Genomic DNA, 15,055 nt, shown 5'->3' with positions numbered 1-15,055 from the left:
GCTATATTTAATGTAATTCCCCTCTCCTCAGTAATGCATCACATTACCCTATTTCTGTAAAAGCTCTTTTTACTATCACATCTGATTTGGTTTTATATTTGCTTTTTATTTATTGATATATAATAGGATCTCAATAAGTATTTTGATTGGTTGTCATTATGGCAATACTGTGACTGACTGAATGAACAACTATGCAGCTCTTGAAAGAGTAATATGATGACACAGATTGCTAAGGCACAGCACAAAGAAAAAAGCCTGCCACAGAACAAAAGGGTACAGTATGATCCCTTTTTCATAAAAAGACAATAGAAAAAATATATTCTGATGGACGAACACATACAAATAAAGTGAAACTGGAAACCCAAACTGTTAGGACTAACTCAGAGGAGTGGGTAACCGGAATTTATTTCTACTCCCTATATTTGTGTATTACTTACATATTTCACCATAAAGGAGTTCACACATAACTAATAAAATAAAAATTTAATCTTAATTACTGGCACATCTATTAGCTTACTTTTAAAATGGAATGAAGTTATAGCTCCTAAAGCAGAGAAAGAAAGATGACCCATCTGAGTAACTGCGACATTTTGGTTTTTCCTTCTAGTTTTTTTCCTTTTTCTAAAGTCTTTCCTTTATAAGACTGTAATCATGGTTATCTAAATAATTTGATCAATAGCACTGTTTCCTACAATAGCATCTTTGAATGTTTTTGGTCTTCAAAAATCACATTTTTTTTTTAAAGATTTTTATTTATTTATTTGAGAGAGAGGGACAGTGAGAGAGAGCATGAGAGGCGAGAAGGTCAGAGGGAGAAGCAGACTCTCCATGGAGCTGGGAGACTGATGCAGGACTCGATCACAAGACTCCGGGACTGTGACCTGAGCCGAAGGTGGTTGCTTAACCAACTGAGCCACCCAGGTGCCCCCAAAATCACATTTTTAAATGATTAAAATATTCTGTCTGTAAAAATATCCCAATTTATGAATTCTTTGTTTTATTTTTATTAATATTTGTGCTGCAAAAAACATTTTTGTTCATATGGGGACAGAGTTCATATGGCAGAAGTCACAGGTTAGGGGAAAGGTCCAGGGAAATAAGAAATTTTAAGAAAAAAGAACTTCTGACAAAAGCAATGAAGACATGAGACCTCATGGTTTCAGAGAAGTTTAATTTTGATTACTAGTAAAAAAACACTTTGGGGTCTTAATGGGTTTAAAAAAGTTCAATTTGTATGAGTTCTTGAAATTAATTTTTTGTCAAATCTGATGCAAGTATTTTTCCTATTAAGGAAATTAATTTTTTGTCAAATCTGATGCAAGTATTTTTCCTATTAAGATCTTAGCCTTTACTTAGGTTATTTAAAAAATAAGCAGAAAATTTTATGTAGCCAGGTTTGCTGCCTGCCTTCTGCTGATTTTATTTCTTCTATTACATGTACACTTACAAAGGGTTGGGAAATACAAACCTCTTCTATAGTAACTTTTTTTGCATCTGGAGTTAACTGAATATATTTTTTATGGAAATCGTGTAGATGATTTTTAAAAAACTGATAATTAGTTGTACCCACACTATTTATTACATCTTTGTTCCAATGATTTTCAAGGCCATTCAGCATACATTAAATCCTAGTTTAAAAAATGAACTGACTGAATATTTTGTTTCACTAACAATTCTTTCTTATGTCAGATCTACATTGATCCGTTATCAGTATCATATTTTTACAGTTTTTCTTTTCTTTTCTTTTTTTTATTTAAGTAATCTCTACACTCAGGTGGGGCTTGAATTTACGACCACAAGATTAAAAGTCATGTGTTCTTCCGACTGAGCCAGTCTGGTGCCCCTGATATAATTAAGTTTTAAGCAAGGCCTGAACTAGAATACACCAAAACCCTACGCGAATAATACTTAATATAAATGTTAAGAAAATACATGCAATACTTACCACTGGCTTGACAATGTTGGAAAGAAGTGCTTCAAAAGCTTTAGTTTCTTCATCTTTTTCTAAAAAAGAGAAAGAATAAAAAGATTATTTAAAAAATGAACTTAAATATAATCATCCCTCTCTTTCCACAATATGTCTTCTGAAACTATGTTGGTAAACTGAGATTTTTATTTCCTAATTTTTACTTTAGTTCATATTCAGCAGTTTGTAGTTCTTTAAGATTCTTCTGCTTTAGTTTCTATTTCCACTTTAACTGTGATCCCTAATTATAATGCCACTATATAAATCTGAACCAGTCACTAAATTTTTCTTATACAAAGTATATTTTTATTCATAGCTGTAAAAAATACTCTCCAGAATTCTCATTCCCCAATCTCCTACCTCTTAACAGTTAACAAGTTAAATGAGTATTTCTTTCTTCCCTCCCCCTACCTTTTTAAAAAAAAGATTTATTTATTTATTTGAGAGAGAGGGAGTGAACACATGGGGTAGGGTTTAAGAGGCAGATAGAGCGAATCTTCAGCAGACTCCTCGCTGAGTGTGGAGCCTGACATGGGGCTTGATCCCATGACCCCAAGGTCATGACTTGAGCTAAAACCAAGAGTTGGACGCTCAGCTGACTGAGCCACCCAAACACCCAAGTATTTGTGTCTTGGCAGGTCTTAACTGTGGTTCCCAAAATAAGAATGTAATTGACTTGACTATAGCTTATATTCAAACTGATAAATCTGTAACTTTATCTTAACTCCTGTAAAATATCAGTACTGAAAAAGATTCATCAGAAGGTCTCAAAAATATGGGAGAACATTTTTGTTAATATAAAGGTTAATGGGCGCCTGGGTGGCTCAGATGGTTAAGTGTCTGCCTTTGACTCAGGTAATGATCCCAGGGTCCTGCGATTGAGTCCCGCATCTAGCTCCCTGCTCAGCGGGGTGTCTGCTTCTCACTCCTCCTCTGCTCCCATTGCTTGTGCTCTCTCAAATTCTCTGTCAATAAAAATAAAATCTTTAATATAAATGTTAATGTACTAACCATGAAGCTATTAAAGCAAAAAAATATATTGGTGGGGAATGGAAATTATAAAGAAAAGGAAGTAGTGCTCAGAGTTCATATGGCAGAAGTCACAGGTTAGGGGAAAGGTCCAGGGAAATAAGGGGATTTTAAGAAAAAAGAACTTCTGACAAAAGCAATGAAGAATACTCATTCCTATAGAGTATATAGATCAATTAATGAATGACATAATGAGTTGCTCTCAGGGACTTTATAAATAAAGAAGTTAGCAGAAATAAAGAGTTTTGAAAAAAACCAGCAGAGCCATGTCAAAGGGACCAGAAAAAGAGGAAAATGAATCTGGATGAACTTTACCAGGGTTTTTCTTTGAACGAATTTCTCTTAGGTAGTAAAATTTGCCATTTAGGTGAAATTACTAATTGAGCTTTCACAAATTGTAAAAAGAAGTGCCCCAGTAACAATTTAGGTTCTAAAACTTCTCACATTTAGGAAGGGTTGTTAAAGATAGTTTATCTGGAGCCTGATGAAATAATTGAAAGAATATACTTTTAGTTGATTAAATAATGATGAAAAGTACCAACAGGAATAGATGAGTATTTTAAATAGTTACCTTCTACTTCTGTATCAATTTGTGCACCACCTTTCCCTTTTCCTGACTTATTCTTTGCTGATCCTACGTTTATACCACTAGCATTCTGCCCTTTTGTAAGCCCGTTATGTTCATTTATGGGAGAAGGGCATTTCTGGGGCGAAGATGGTGGACTGCTCATTTTATCTTTCTGTGTTCCTTGGCGATCCTTTAATTTTTTCTGCAAACGTTCATATGTTTTACTAGATCTTTCATCTCTAAAGTTGGATCTTCCATGTGTAGAGTGAGCATCTAGGAAGAAATAAAAACATTTTAAAACATTATTTACTCCAAATACATTTATGACAAAAGAAAGGAATGGGAAATAAATCTATTATATTGCATAAAACTATTATAAAATATTTCAAAGAATAATTCTGCAAAACAAAGCTATTTCTGTTTCTCCATCTACTGAGAGAACCAAATTTTTTGATTATAATTATATATATCAAATACATTTACAGAGACATTGCTTTTCTTCATCTTTTTCCAATTAACTCTTAACCTCCACAGAAGCAACTGATTACAACATCATTAAGTTATAATAATCATAATTGTGTTAAGAACTGAAATGAACTGTGCACAGTTCTTTTTCTCTTACTCTTTTGTAATCATCACTTTTAGTATCTCTTTCAACTTCAAACATAAAAAGGAGGCAAACAGAAAACCACCTCCTGCCTAAATTCTCTTATGACTCAACAAAACAAAACAAAACAAAACAGCCCACAAAAGCCAAACTGAATCATCACTGAAAAATAGTTATAGGAGTTAATAAAAAGAAATAAGTAGGATTGTTTACTAAGAACAGAGTCTAGGTACAAAACACTGCATCTCTGGATATCAAAAACTCAAGGTTGTGATTTAGAAGAATGTATTTATTATAGAAAGAGTCACACAGCACTATAATAAAATCAATATACTTCATAAATACCGTTACCTGTCCCAGAATTTATTTTTATTTTAAATTTAAAATTTGAAATGAGAAAAATATTTTTTAAAAAGGCTCAAAAATCTCAATAAAGTTTTAACTTATTAGTGTTTTAAGAAAACGAATACAGTATTTTTGAAATAGTACTAGAAGGATATGTACAATAATACTAGAATAAAAAACACAGGAATTTGAGTATCTACATACAGAAGAATGAGTCTGGACACCTACCTCACACCATATACAAAAATTAAGATAAATCAAAGACCTAAATGTAGGAGGTTAAGACTATTAAGTTCATAGAAGAAAACATAGGTGCCAATTTATATGGCTTTGGTTGAGGTAATAGTTTCTTAGGACCAAAAGCATAAGCTATCCCAGAAAAATCAGATTTCACCAAAATTTTTCTTTTCTGCATTAAAGGATACCATTGAGAAAGTAAAAAGACAATGTAAGAGAAAATATCTGTATATCAAATATCTGCTAAGGGACTTGAATCCATATTTTATCAAAACTCTTACAACTTAACAATAAAAAGGCAAATAACCCAACTAAAAAAATGGGTGCAGGATCTGAATAGACATCTCTCCAAAGAAGATACACAAATAGCTAATAAAGCTAATGAAAAGGTGTTCAACATCAGTAATGAGAAATAAGCAAATCAAAACCACAATGAGACACAAGTTCACATTCTCCAGAATGATTAGAATCCAAAGACAGTAACAAGTTTTAGCAAGGATATGGAGAATTTAGAACCCTCACATACTGCTTGTGGGAATGTAAAATGGTGCAGTCACTAGGGAAAACGGTTTTTATGCCTTTTCAATAAGTTAAACATAGAATTACTATACAAGCCAGCAATTCTACTTTTAGGAATCTCTCAGGAGAAGTGAAAACATATCTACATAAAAACTTGTATACAACTGTCAAAGCATCATTATTCATTTTTTCATAATGGATAAAAGGTAGAAACAACTCAAATGTCCATCAATTAATACATGGATAAACAAAATTATATCCCTATAACGTAATATTTTCAGCCATACAGAGGAATGGAGTACTGATTATGCTAAACTTTTGAACAAAGCCTTAAAAAAATAGCCCAAGAGAAAAAAAGCTAGATATAAAAGCCAACATATTGTATGAACATTTATATTAAATATATAAATATATTATAAAATATATAAATATATATATTGTGCATATATTTATATGAAAGAGCCAGAATCTCCTCTTCATGAAGGCTGCTACTAGTTATAAAACTATCATTATTAGGATCTAGTTGTAGACACTTTGGCTTATAAACTCACACACAGTAGGACTCCTGTCTTTCATCACTGGATAGCTAGTTTTTAGATTTGTACCCCTGTGGATTTGTATTTTTCACTTTCCTTCACAACACTGTGAATCATATCCAAGTATTCTAATATCTCCTTCTGAATAACAAGGATTTTAACAACATGAAATAGCAACAGTTATAACATCTAGCTTTTTAAAATAATTTTCTCAAATACCTTTTTAAAAATAAGTCATAATTAACAGTAAAGAAAATAGAAGGATGAGACTGTAATATAAACTCTTGCTACTCAAGTTTTCACTGGACCACTTCAATGAGCCTCACCTGGGAATGCGTCAGAGATGCAAAACCCAGACCTACAGAATCAGTGTGTTACTTGGACAAGAGAAGTTTGAAAAATATATATGATATATGACATAATATATATTTATTACTTATAGGCTGTGCTGTAGAATTAAAATTCTGTTTTAGAGTTATTCTGTAAGTTTACTAAACATTAATGATAGGTACTGCTAAGAGAGAGTGATGGGTAAGACATTTAGTTGTCAGGAGATGCATAGTCAAATAAGGGAGAAAGACATATGAATTAAAAAAAAAATCAAATTGTGTTAAGTTCTGTGAAAGAAACAGGTTTCAGTGTGAGAGACTGATAAGGTAAGGTCACAAAGGATCTCTCTGAAAGCTGAAATCAAAAGGGAAAAAAAAAGGAGCCTTCCACAGAAGAGGAAAAGAGTATTCCTGGCAGAGAGAACATCATGTGCAGGGCACTGAGGCAAAAAGAACTTGGAGGTTTTGAAAAACTGAAGGGGGTGGGGTGGGACAAGTGGGACAAAGCAGTCAGAGGCCACAGGGGATGGCTTTGTGAAGGCCAGTACATTGTAAGCAAGGTCAATTTTGGCCCCCATGGTCATTTGGCAATATCTGGAGATATTTTTAGTTGTCACAACTGGTTGAGGATGGGGGGGTAGGAGTTGTATGCTATTGGCATCTGGTAGGGCATGGCTTCTCCTGAATATCCTACAATGCACAGTTTTATACTGTGAAACACACACTTACCCATTCTCAAATATTAAGAGTATAGACATGGAAAAATCCTGGTCTAGTAGAAGGTTCAGGATTTTATTCTAAATGTAATGAGAAGTTACTGAAATATTTTAAATATGAGAATGGTTTGACTTATATTTAAAATAATTACTCAGGCTAAGCCTGGATGGCTGGGAGCAAGAATGACAGCAGAAAACCAACTGGAAGGCAGCTGCTGCTGCAGTTATCCTGACAAGAGCTAAGAGTGGACAAGATTTGAGTAGCAGTGGAAAAAAGTAGATAAAATTTGGAAACGTCTGAAAATAAAACTGATACCAGCTGATGTGGGGGTTAAAGAAGGAAGAATAAATTTGATCATGTGGTTTTCACTTGAGCAAACTGAGTAGACAGTTCTACCATGTATCAAGATGAAGATGACAGAAAAGCAGGCTACATAATTGAGATTTATGTTTTATAAACAATGTAACTGATACGCATGAGGCATTTCAGTGGTTATTAAGAAGTCAGAAACTTAAATCTGAGGCTCAGAGGTGAGGTTGTGGCTGGAGACACAAATGTGAGACCTGTCAGTATACAGATGGTATTTAAATACATAGGCAAGAATAAGATAATGATTTGGTGTATGTGTGGTTGTCTATTCTTCCCAGCAATTTATTAACTCCCTGGGGTCCTTGGTTAGGTCTTGTTTCCTCCCCCACATCTCTCCCCAGTCCTTTATAGAACCCAGCAACTTTGGTAAGTGGCATCACAACCTTAAATATTTAACAACAGTATGACTGTTCCTGGCTGAAAAGTTTCCTGAGTCTAGTTGGCAGAAGAGAGAAGAAAAGTTCTTGTCTGAACATGTCCCCACTAAATATTGCTGCACGATATAAGTTATTTTTCCTCTTTGATTTTGTTTACTTTTTTGCTTTGAGGGGTAATCATGAGGATGAAATACTTAACATAGTGCTTGGGTCAGAGAACATGATTGTGGTATTGTTACTGTTTGGTCTTTTCTTTTATATAATAGGAGGAAAGCATTTATTGTATATCCAAGTAAAGAGGAACTAACTCCACAAGACAGGAATATTTTTAGATGTCTTACCTACATCTCCATATACTTGTGAAGATTGATACTGTGGCAAATACTGTGTTGCCATGTCTCCAGCTCCAGTCACTGGTGAGTACATATGGCGTGGTGGAGGGGGCATCATGGTTGGGACAGGAATGAAACCAGGCAGAGGAGGATGTGGGGAACGGTGTATGACTGTGTGACTACCCGGATGAAACTCTGGTGCCTGAGGAACCACAACAACTCTTCGAACACCATTGTCTTCAATAACCTACAAATAAACATTAAACATTTCTTCCATAAGATGTAAGCAATCTTTTGATATAGGTTAGAGTAAGAATTTTTATACCATTAGAAGTTAAATTAAGAAATTTTACAGAATATGATTAAATACACTAAGTACATATACATAACATACATACTGAACATGAAGTAGTTTTTCTTATACAATGCAATATAAATCTTAAATCAATGATGAGATTAGCTAAATAATAATAAAAACAATGAGCTACGATATTAGATATTTACTTTTGTGTTATGTGCATTTACTGATGCATTAAAAACGAAGGGAGATTCAAAGGAATTTTTGGTTTTGACACAATGGGGGGGCGCCTGGGTGGCTCAGTCAGTTAAGCAGCTGCCTTGGGCTCAAGTCATATTCTCAAGAGTCCTGAGATTGAGCCCTGCAATATGTCTGGCTCCCTGCTCAGTGGGGAGTCTGCTTCTCCCCTCTCTCTGCCCCTTGCCCTGCTTCTGCACTCATGCTCTCGCTGTCTCTCAAATAAATAAATAAAATCTTATACACACACACACACACACACATACAATAGGGTCAGGAATTAATTTGCTTCCCCAACTATGGATGGGGGTTGGGGGATATAAGCTATAGAAAGAACACAAACTGTGAAGTAGAAATGGGGAAAAAACTGGATCCAGATTTCTAAGATCAACCATATACTGCATTTAGGAACAAAATTCTTGCAAACATTACCAGGACAATTTTAACAGCTAAAGATCTTTTCAAGGGAGACGAACACCTAATATATTAATTCCCAGTTAAGTATCTGTGGCTTTCAATTTTAGAAATTACACATTTTTAAAAAGTTTTTATTTTAATTCCAGTTGGTTAACATACAGTGTAATATTATATTCTGGTGTAAAATAATAGTGTTTCAACACTTCCATACAACATCCAATGCTCACTACAACACATGTACTCCTAACCCCACTGCTTGTTTAACCCATCCCCCTTACCCAGCTCCCCTATGGTAACCATCAGTGTGTTCTCCATAATGATCTGAGATAATTCTTGGTTGGCCTCTCTGTTCCTTTTTTCTATTAGCTCATTTGTTTAATTCCACGTATGAGTGAAGGCATATAGCATTTGTCTTTCCCTTATTTCACTCAGTATAATACTCCAGCTCCATCCACATCATTGCAAATGGCAAGATTTCATTCATTTTTATGGTTGAGTAATATTCCATTGTATACATATATAAAATCTTTTTGTCTCTCAGATCTAGGATTAGGGTTCAGTTTGAGACAGAATAATAGTTAGGGTTAGGGACCGTGTGAGGGTATGTGCTTAACCCTAACCCCTAACCCTAACCCTAAAATTAACCCTCTGGAGAGGTCTCTGAACTGCAGGGTAATAGGCACATACCCTCACACGGTCCCTAAACCTAACCGTTATTCTAGCCCTGAACTGAATCCTAGATATTATATATTTTTAAATAGGGGTTACACTGCAGAAAAGGATTTTTTTTTTAAGATTTTATTTTTATTTGTTTGTCAAAGAGAGAGCGAGAGAGTGTGCGCATAGGCAGGCAAAGTGGCAGGCAGAGGCAGAGGGAGAAGCAGGCTCCCTGCCAAGCAAGGAGTCCAATGTGGGACTTGATCCCACGACACTGGGATCATGACCTGAGCCAAAGGCAGCCACTTAACAGACTGAGCCACCTAGGCGTACCAAGAAAAGGAATTCTCAAAATGATAGATTTATACCCTTTCAATCTCACCGGAGCTGCCAGGACATACAGGAAAGCCCAATAGGATATAGGAGTTTATCTCAAAATTAGGAATCCCTCTATTAAAATAGGGCCCTTAAACTTTAAGACTTAAAAGATTACTCTCCAGGTATAATAAATGACTAATAATACCTTTCTCTTAAGGAAAAAGGAAAACTATTAAAATATAAAGTGCTAACTTAGAGGCAAATCCTGCTATATTCAGGAAGAACAAGTTTTACTATTCTTAAAAACAGCAAAATTTGGGGGTGCCCACCTGGCTCAGCTGGAAAAACATGCAACTCTTGATCTCGCAGTTGTGCGTTCAAGCCCCATATTGGGGATAGCGATTACATAAATAAATAAACTTAAAAAAATGGAATAGCAAGTTTTGTATATAAACATATACATGCTTGGTAGTTATATTAGAAAACACACTTATTTAGGAACGAATAAGCCTAAATTACAAATCAATGATTATTGCTTTAGAAAGACTATAATTACTATTAAACACCCCATTAAACTATCCTTACCTCTTGGGAGTATGAGACGAACTGTCTATACTAGAAGACCAAATGAATTCAGTTTTTTATATACTAGCTCTAGAGCTATAATGTATAATTCTTGCTTCCAGCAAAATAAATGCCTCATGTTCTGCCTTTCTTCCCATTTAATTCAGTTCTGAATTCAAGCCTCAGACAAATACATGTAATTGGCAGAAATGAAATATATGGAGCCCTAGCTGGAGAAAGTCTGGAAACTACAGATTTTCAGCCTTTAACCCACAGAGGGGACATTAGGAGGAGTCTGGAATGGATTTTTAGCAAGCCAAACTACAGTGTCTGACACAATATACTACTTTCGTCTATATCAACTCTCCAGCTCACTAATCTTAAATGACTCCCATTTCTGATAAGATTGTAGTCCATATTCTCTGACCTGGCCTTCAGTCTTGTTCCAACCTATCTTCTTAAATGTATTTTTTTCCTTTACCAAATTCTGAGCCCTTAACTCCAGCCAGGCTGGTATACTAAAGACCTGTCTTCATACAAACCTATACATTTCCATATCTTGGACTTCTGTTTATGACATCTTTCTTTTCATTTTGCCTCCCCTTAATATACAACTATGCAAATACCATCTATCCTTCCATATCTAGTTCTAACTTTACCTTCTCCGCTCATTTAAAAAAAGACAAAAACATTGGTAATCTAGGTGAGAAAAAATGTTAGTGATGTCTTTGTGGGGCACACTTACTATAGAGGCAGTGAATACAAAAAGAAGAGTCAATTATTTAGCATGTTGCCAGCAGATAAGTATGGGGAAAAAAAACAACAACAGGTGAGAGGGATCAGAAGCATTGTGGGAGTGTGACAGGTTGCAGTGTAAAACAGAGTGACCAGGATAGGCCTTATTGGCAAAATGAAATTTGAGCAGACTTAAGTAACTGAATGAATTATTCATGTAAAAATCTGGAAGAGTGTTCTGGGCAGAGAAAACAGAACAAAGTCCCTAACAAATAAAAGTAGTTTTAGAAGGAAGCCAATGTGCCTGGTTCAGCATAAGGAAGAAGGGTAGGTAGAAGCAGGTAAGGTCAAAGAGATAAAGGGAGTGGCAGATTAGGAAGGACCATATGAGCTATCAATAAGCACCTAAACTTCAGCATTTACATCAGTGAAAGTTAATAAGCACCTAAACTTCAGCATTTACATCAGTGAAAGGAGGAACCACCAAAGAGTTTTGGGCAGAAAAGTTATGTCACTGGTGCCCAGCCAGGGGCCTATCAGACATTTGGCAGTACCTAGGGACATTTTTGGTTGTCACAACTGGGAGTGGGTATTACCAACATCTACTGGGTAGAGAGGTCAGGGAAGCTGCTAGTTACCTACAACACAGAGGACAATTTCTTACAACAAAAATTACTGGGCCTAAAATGTCTGTAGTGCTGAGGTTGAGAAATCCTGACATAACCTTATACTTAATAGGATTACTTTGGTTGCTGAGTTGAGAACAGATTGTAGGACAAGGGAACAACAACAACAGAAAAACCAGAAAGTTACTGTAGTATCTCCGCAAGAAATAGTGGTGGCTTGGACCAGGGTGATAAAAAAAGGTTCACATTCTCCATATATTTAAAGGTAGAACAAGATTAGCTGATAATGCCCCTGGAGAAGTTAGAAGAAGTAGTTATGGAAGGATGGTGTTCTATCAACTGTGAAGGGGGAAGGCTGTGAAGGCTGTGAAGGCAGAATAAAGTTATTTCAGGGGGAAAGACCTGAAGTTTTAGGTTTTAGACATGTGAATTTAGTTAAGTCTGTAAGACATTTAAGTGGAAACGTTGAGTAGGCAGTTAGATATACTAGCCTGAAGTTCTGAAAAGATTGGAAAAGGACAACCAAGTAAAGTAGGAAGACTAAGAAGAGTGTGGAGTCTGGAAGTTCAGTAAAGTGTATCAAGGAAGAAGGATCACTTTTGTCAAATACTGCTGAAAGGTCAAATAAGATGAAGATGAAGAACTGACCACTGGATTTAGCAATGTGGAAGTTACTGTGACTTTGATGAGAACAGTTTTGGTGTAATCATAGGGGCAAACCCTAACTGAAGTGGGTTTAGAGAGGAAAGTGGGGAGCAGAAATAGAGAGCTAAAAGCCCAATTTAGGCAAGTATTCCTGCAGAGGGGAATATGGAACTAAGGTGGTGGCTGGTAGCAGTGGAGTAAAGAAACTAAAAAATGTGTTGTTTTTTTGTGAGAACAATGACAATGCTGATAGAATGAGAGCAACCCATCAGACAGTAAGAAATTGATGATGTAGAAGACAGAGAGAAAAATGCAGGCGAAAGGGAATGGGATCCAAGACTCTAGTCTACTGGGGTACTGGGTCTAGAGAGAAGCAGGAAAGTCTGTCTCCATTCTAGATGAAAAGTAAGAGTGGTGAGTTGACATGAGATGGCAAAGCACATAACCCCAGATGCTGGTAGAGATTCTGGGGCTAAGGGTCTGTGGAAGGTTTCTTTTGATTGCTTTCCATGAACCCTATCCTGGGCACCACAATCTTAATGACCTCTCCTTCCTATCACTTCTATTACATTTATTCTGTATCACTTGTTAGGTATTCATAACACTGTAGTAAAAATGCATAGGTCTTACCCTACAACTTAACTCTTAAGTTCCTAAAGGGACATGTATTAACTTTTTAATCCTCATAACAATATTACAAATAGGGAGCATTATTATCTCCATTTTTCAGATGGGGAAACTGAGGCATGCAGATGTTAAGTAACTTGCTAAGGTCACATAAGCAGTAAACGGAGAGCTAATATTTGAACTCTTGCACTTTGGCCTTAATTCCATGTCTATCCAGAGGTACCTGATTCTCTAGTGTCTTTAAAAAAAAATTAATTTTATTTTTTCAGTGTTCCAAGATTCATTGTTTAATGTACCATATCCAGTGCTCCATGCAATATGTGCTCTCCTTAATACCCACCACCAAGCTCATCACCAATCCCCCCCACCCCCATCCCTTCCCAAATCCTCAGTTTGTTTTCTCAGAGTCCACAGTCTCTCAGGGTTCAACTCCCCCTCCGATTTCCCCCAATTCATTTTTCCTTTCCTTCTCCTATGTCCTCCATGTTATTCCTATGTTCCACAAGTAAACGAAACTGTGTGATAACTGACTTTCTCTGCTTGACTTATTTTGCTTAGCATAGTCCTCTCCAGATTTTAGTGTCTTTTTAAATGTCACAACATAAGCAAGATCTCACTGGTTAAAAAGAAACAGCTAAATTATTTATGAAATTAAAACCACTTTTCTACTGAAAAAGAACATTTAAAATATAAAGATAAGCCAGGAGAAGGAAGAACGGGAAGTTATTTTTTATTAGGTACACAGTTTCAGTTTTGCAAAAAATAGAGTTCTGTAGATGGATGGTAGTGAAGGTAGTACAACAGTGAATACATTTAATGACATTAAACTGTACATTTAAAGTTACAGTGGTAAATTTTTTGTTATGTATATTTTATCACAATTTAAAAAAAGAAAGCTAGGAAACATAAGAAAGAAAAAAAGGGCCAGATCAGGACCAAGAATGTGGAGAACTGAACCACTTCAAGTAACCCTCTGAGAAGCCAGGAGTGAGGTTGGGGGCCTCAAAACTATCCGCTAAGTCCAGGTGCTGACAAATGGCTAAGCATGCAGGCAATGAATTTTATACTAACAGGGTACACCAATGGTGATGATTAAAATAGAATCAGTAAGTTGTGAAAAGAAAAGATAAAATTTAATCCAAATTAGTCTATGTTAAAAAAATTAAAACAAAGGAAAGACAGTAAAATAGAATTAAACAGGGCTATCAGCATCAATCTGACTACCTACCCACACATGGCACACAATTTCTAACTCGGCAAAGCCCTATTTTTTCCTTTACGAAACACAGACATAATTAAAAGGGGCTACAGAAAGAGGAATTTGTGTTTATATTTTCTATTGTGTGTCTGTTCTCCACCAGAATATACATTCCATGACAAATCTGTTCTGCTTTCTATTTTCTTCCCAACACCTGAAACAACTCCTAGCATAGGGCAGATGCTCAAAGAAAACTGCTGAATCAATGATACAACCAGTTATAAATGTATTCCATTAGTTCTACTAGAATGCCACATAATTTCCCCCCTTTTAACACCGTATTATTTGAATTCTGTGATTTCCTCAATTCTTACAACCTTTGCTTCTGCCTAACTTTTAGCAACCTACTTCTATGGCCTTACCCTAAACCCAAAACTATTCCCACTTTAAGCTACTAAATAATAATATAGGTATTTCTGGCCATTCATTCAACAGATATTTATTTTATATTTACAACTATACATACACACACAACAATGCCCATGTCTTTTGGCAGCATTACTGCAGCCGAAATTTTGACAGAAAAGACTGAGATCAGACTGGTATGTAGAATCTCTGAAAAACGTACTGACCTCATTGCTGTGTGCTGACATAAAGGCAAAGTGAAATACCAAGTCCAGCTCAAAGAAGTAATCTCAGACTTTTCCTGAAGTTGATCTAGCTCCCTTCCCCACATTATGAGATCTACAATCCCCTTCCTGTTAGGTACCCTCTCATCACCATAACAACCCACATTCCATAA

The 15,055-nt window shown here is 35.7% G+C and overlaps 1 protein-coding gene across 6 annotated transcripts in view; it reads right to left on the bottom strand.

The window, feature by feature from the left end:
* The window catches only part of FNDC3A (fibronectin type III domain containing 3A), a 180,659-nt gene that overhangs the window by 61,925 nt on the left and 103,679 nt on the right, over positions 1 to 15,055 (bottom strand). For 5 of the 6 annotated variants that reach the window (XM_032314193.1, XM_032314190.1, XM_032314192.1 and 2 more), the window contains 3 exons: positions 7,941 to 8,178; positions 3,567 to 3,836; positions 1,946 to 2,004 (listed from right to left, as the gene is read on the bottom strand). In XM_032314193.1, the coding sequence (XP_032170084.1) occupies positions 1,946 to 2,004; positions 3,567 to 3,836; positions 7,941 to 8,178 (567 nt within the window). Of the gene's footprint in view, positions 1 to 1,945; positions 2,005 to 3,566; positions 3,837 to 7,940; positions 8,179 to 14,885; positions 14,983 to 15,055 lie in introns of those variants that run through there. The other variant, XM_032314195.1, reaches the window with a different exon arrangement.

This window comes from Mustela erminea, chromosome 15 (assembly GCF_009829155.1).
Source record: "Mustela erminea isolate mMusErm1 chromosome 15, mMusErm1.Pri, whole genome shotgun sequence".
In the NCBI taxonomy this organism is placed as follows: domain Eukaryota; kingdom Metazoa; phylum Chordata; class Mammalia; order Carnivora; family Mustelidae; genus Mustela; species Mustela erminea.
The sequence above is the reverse complement of the archived record's forward strand: the minus strand, read 5'-3'. Positions and strand labels throughout refer to the sequence as shown.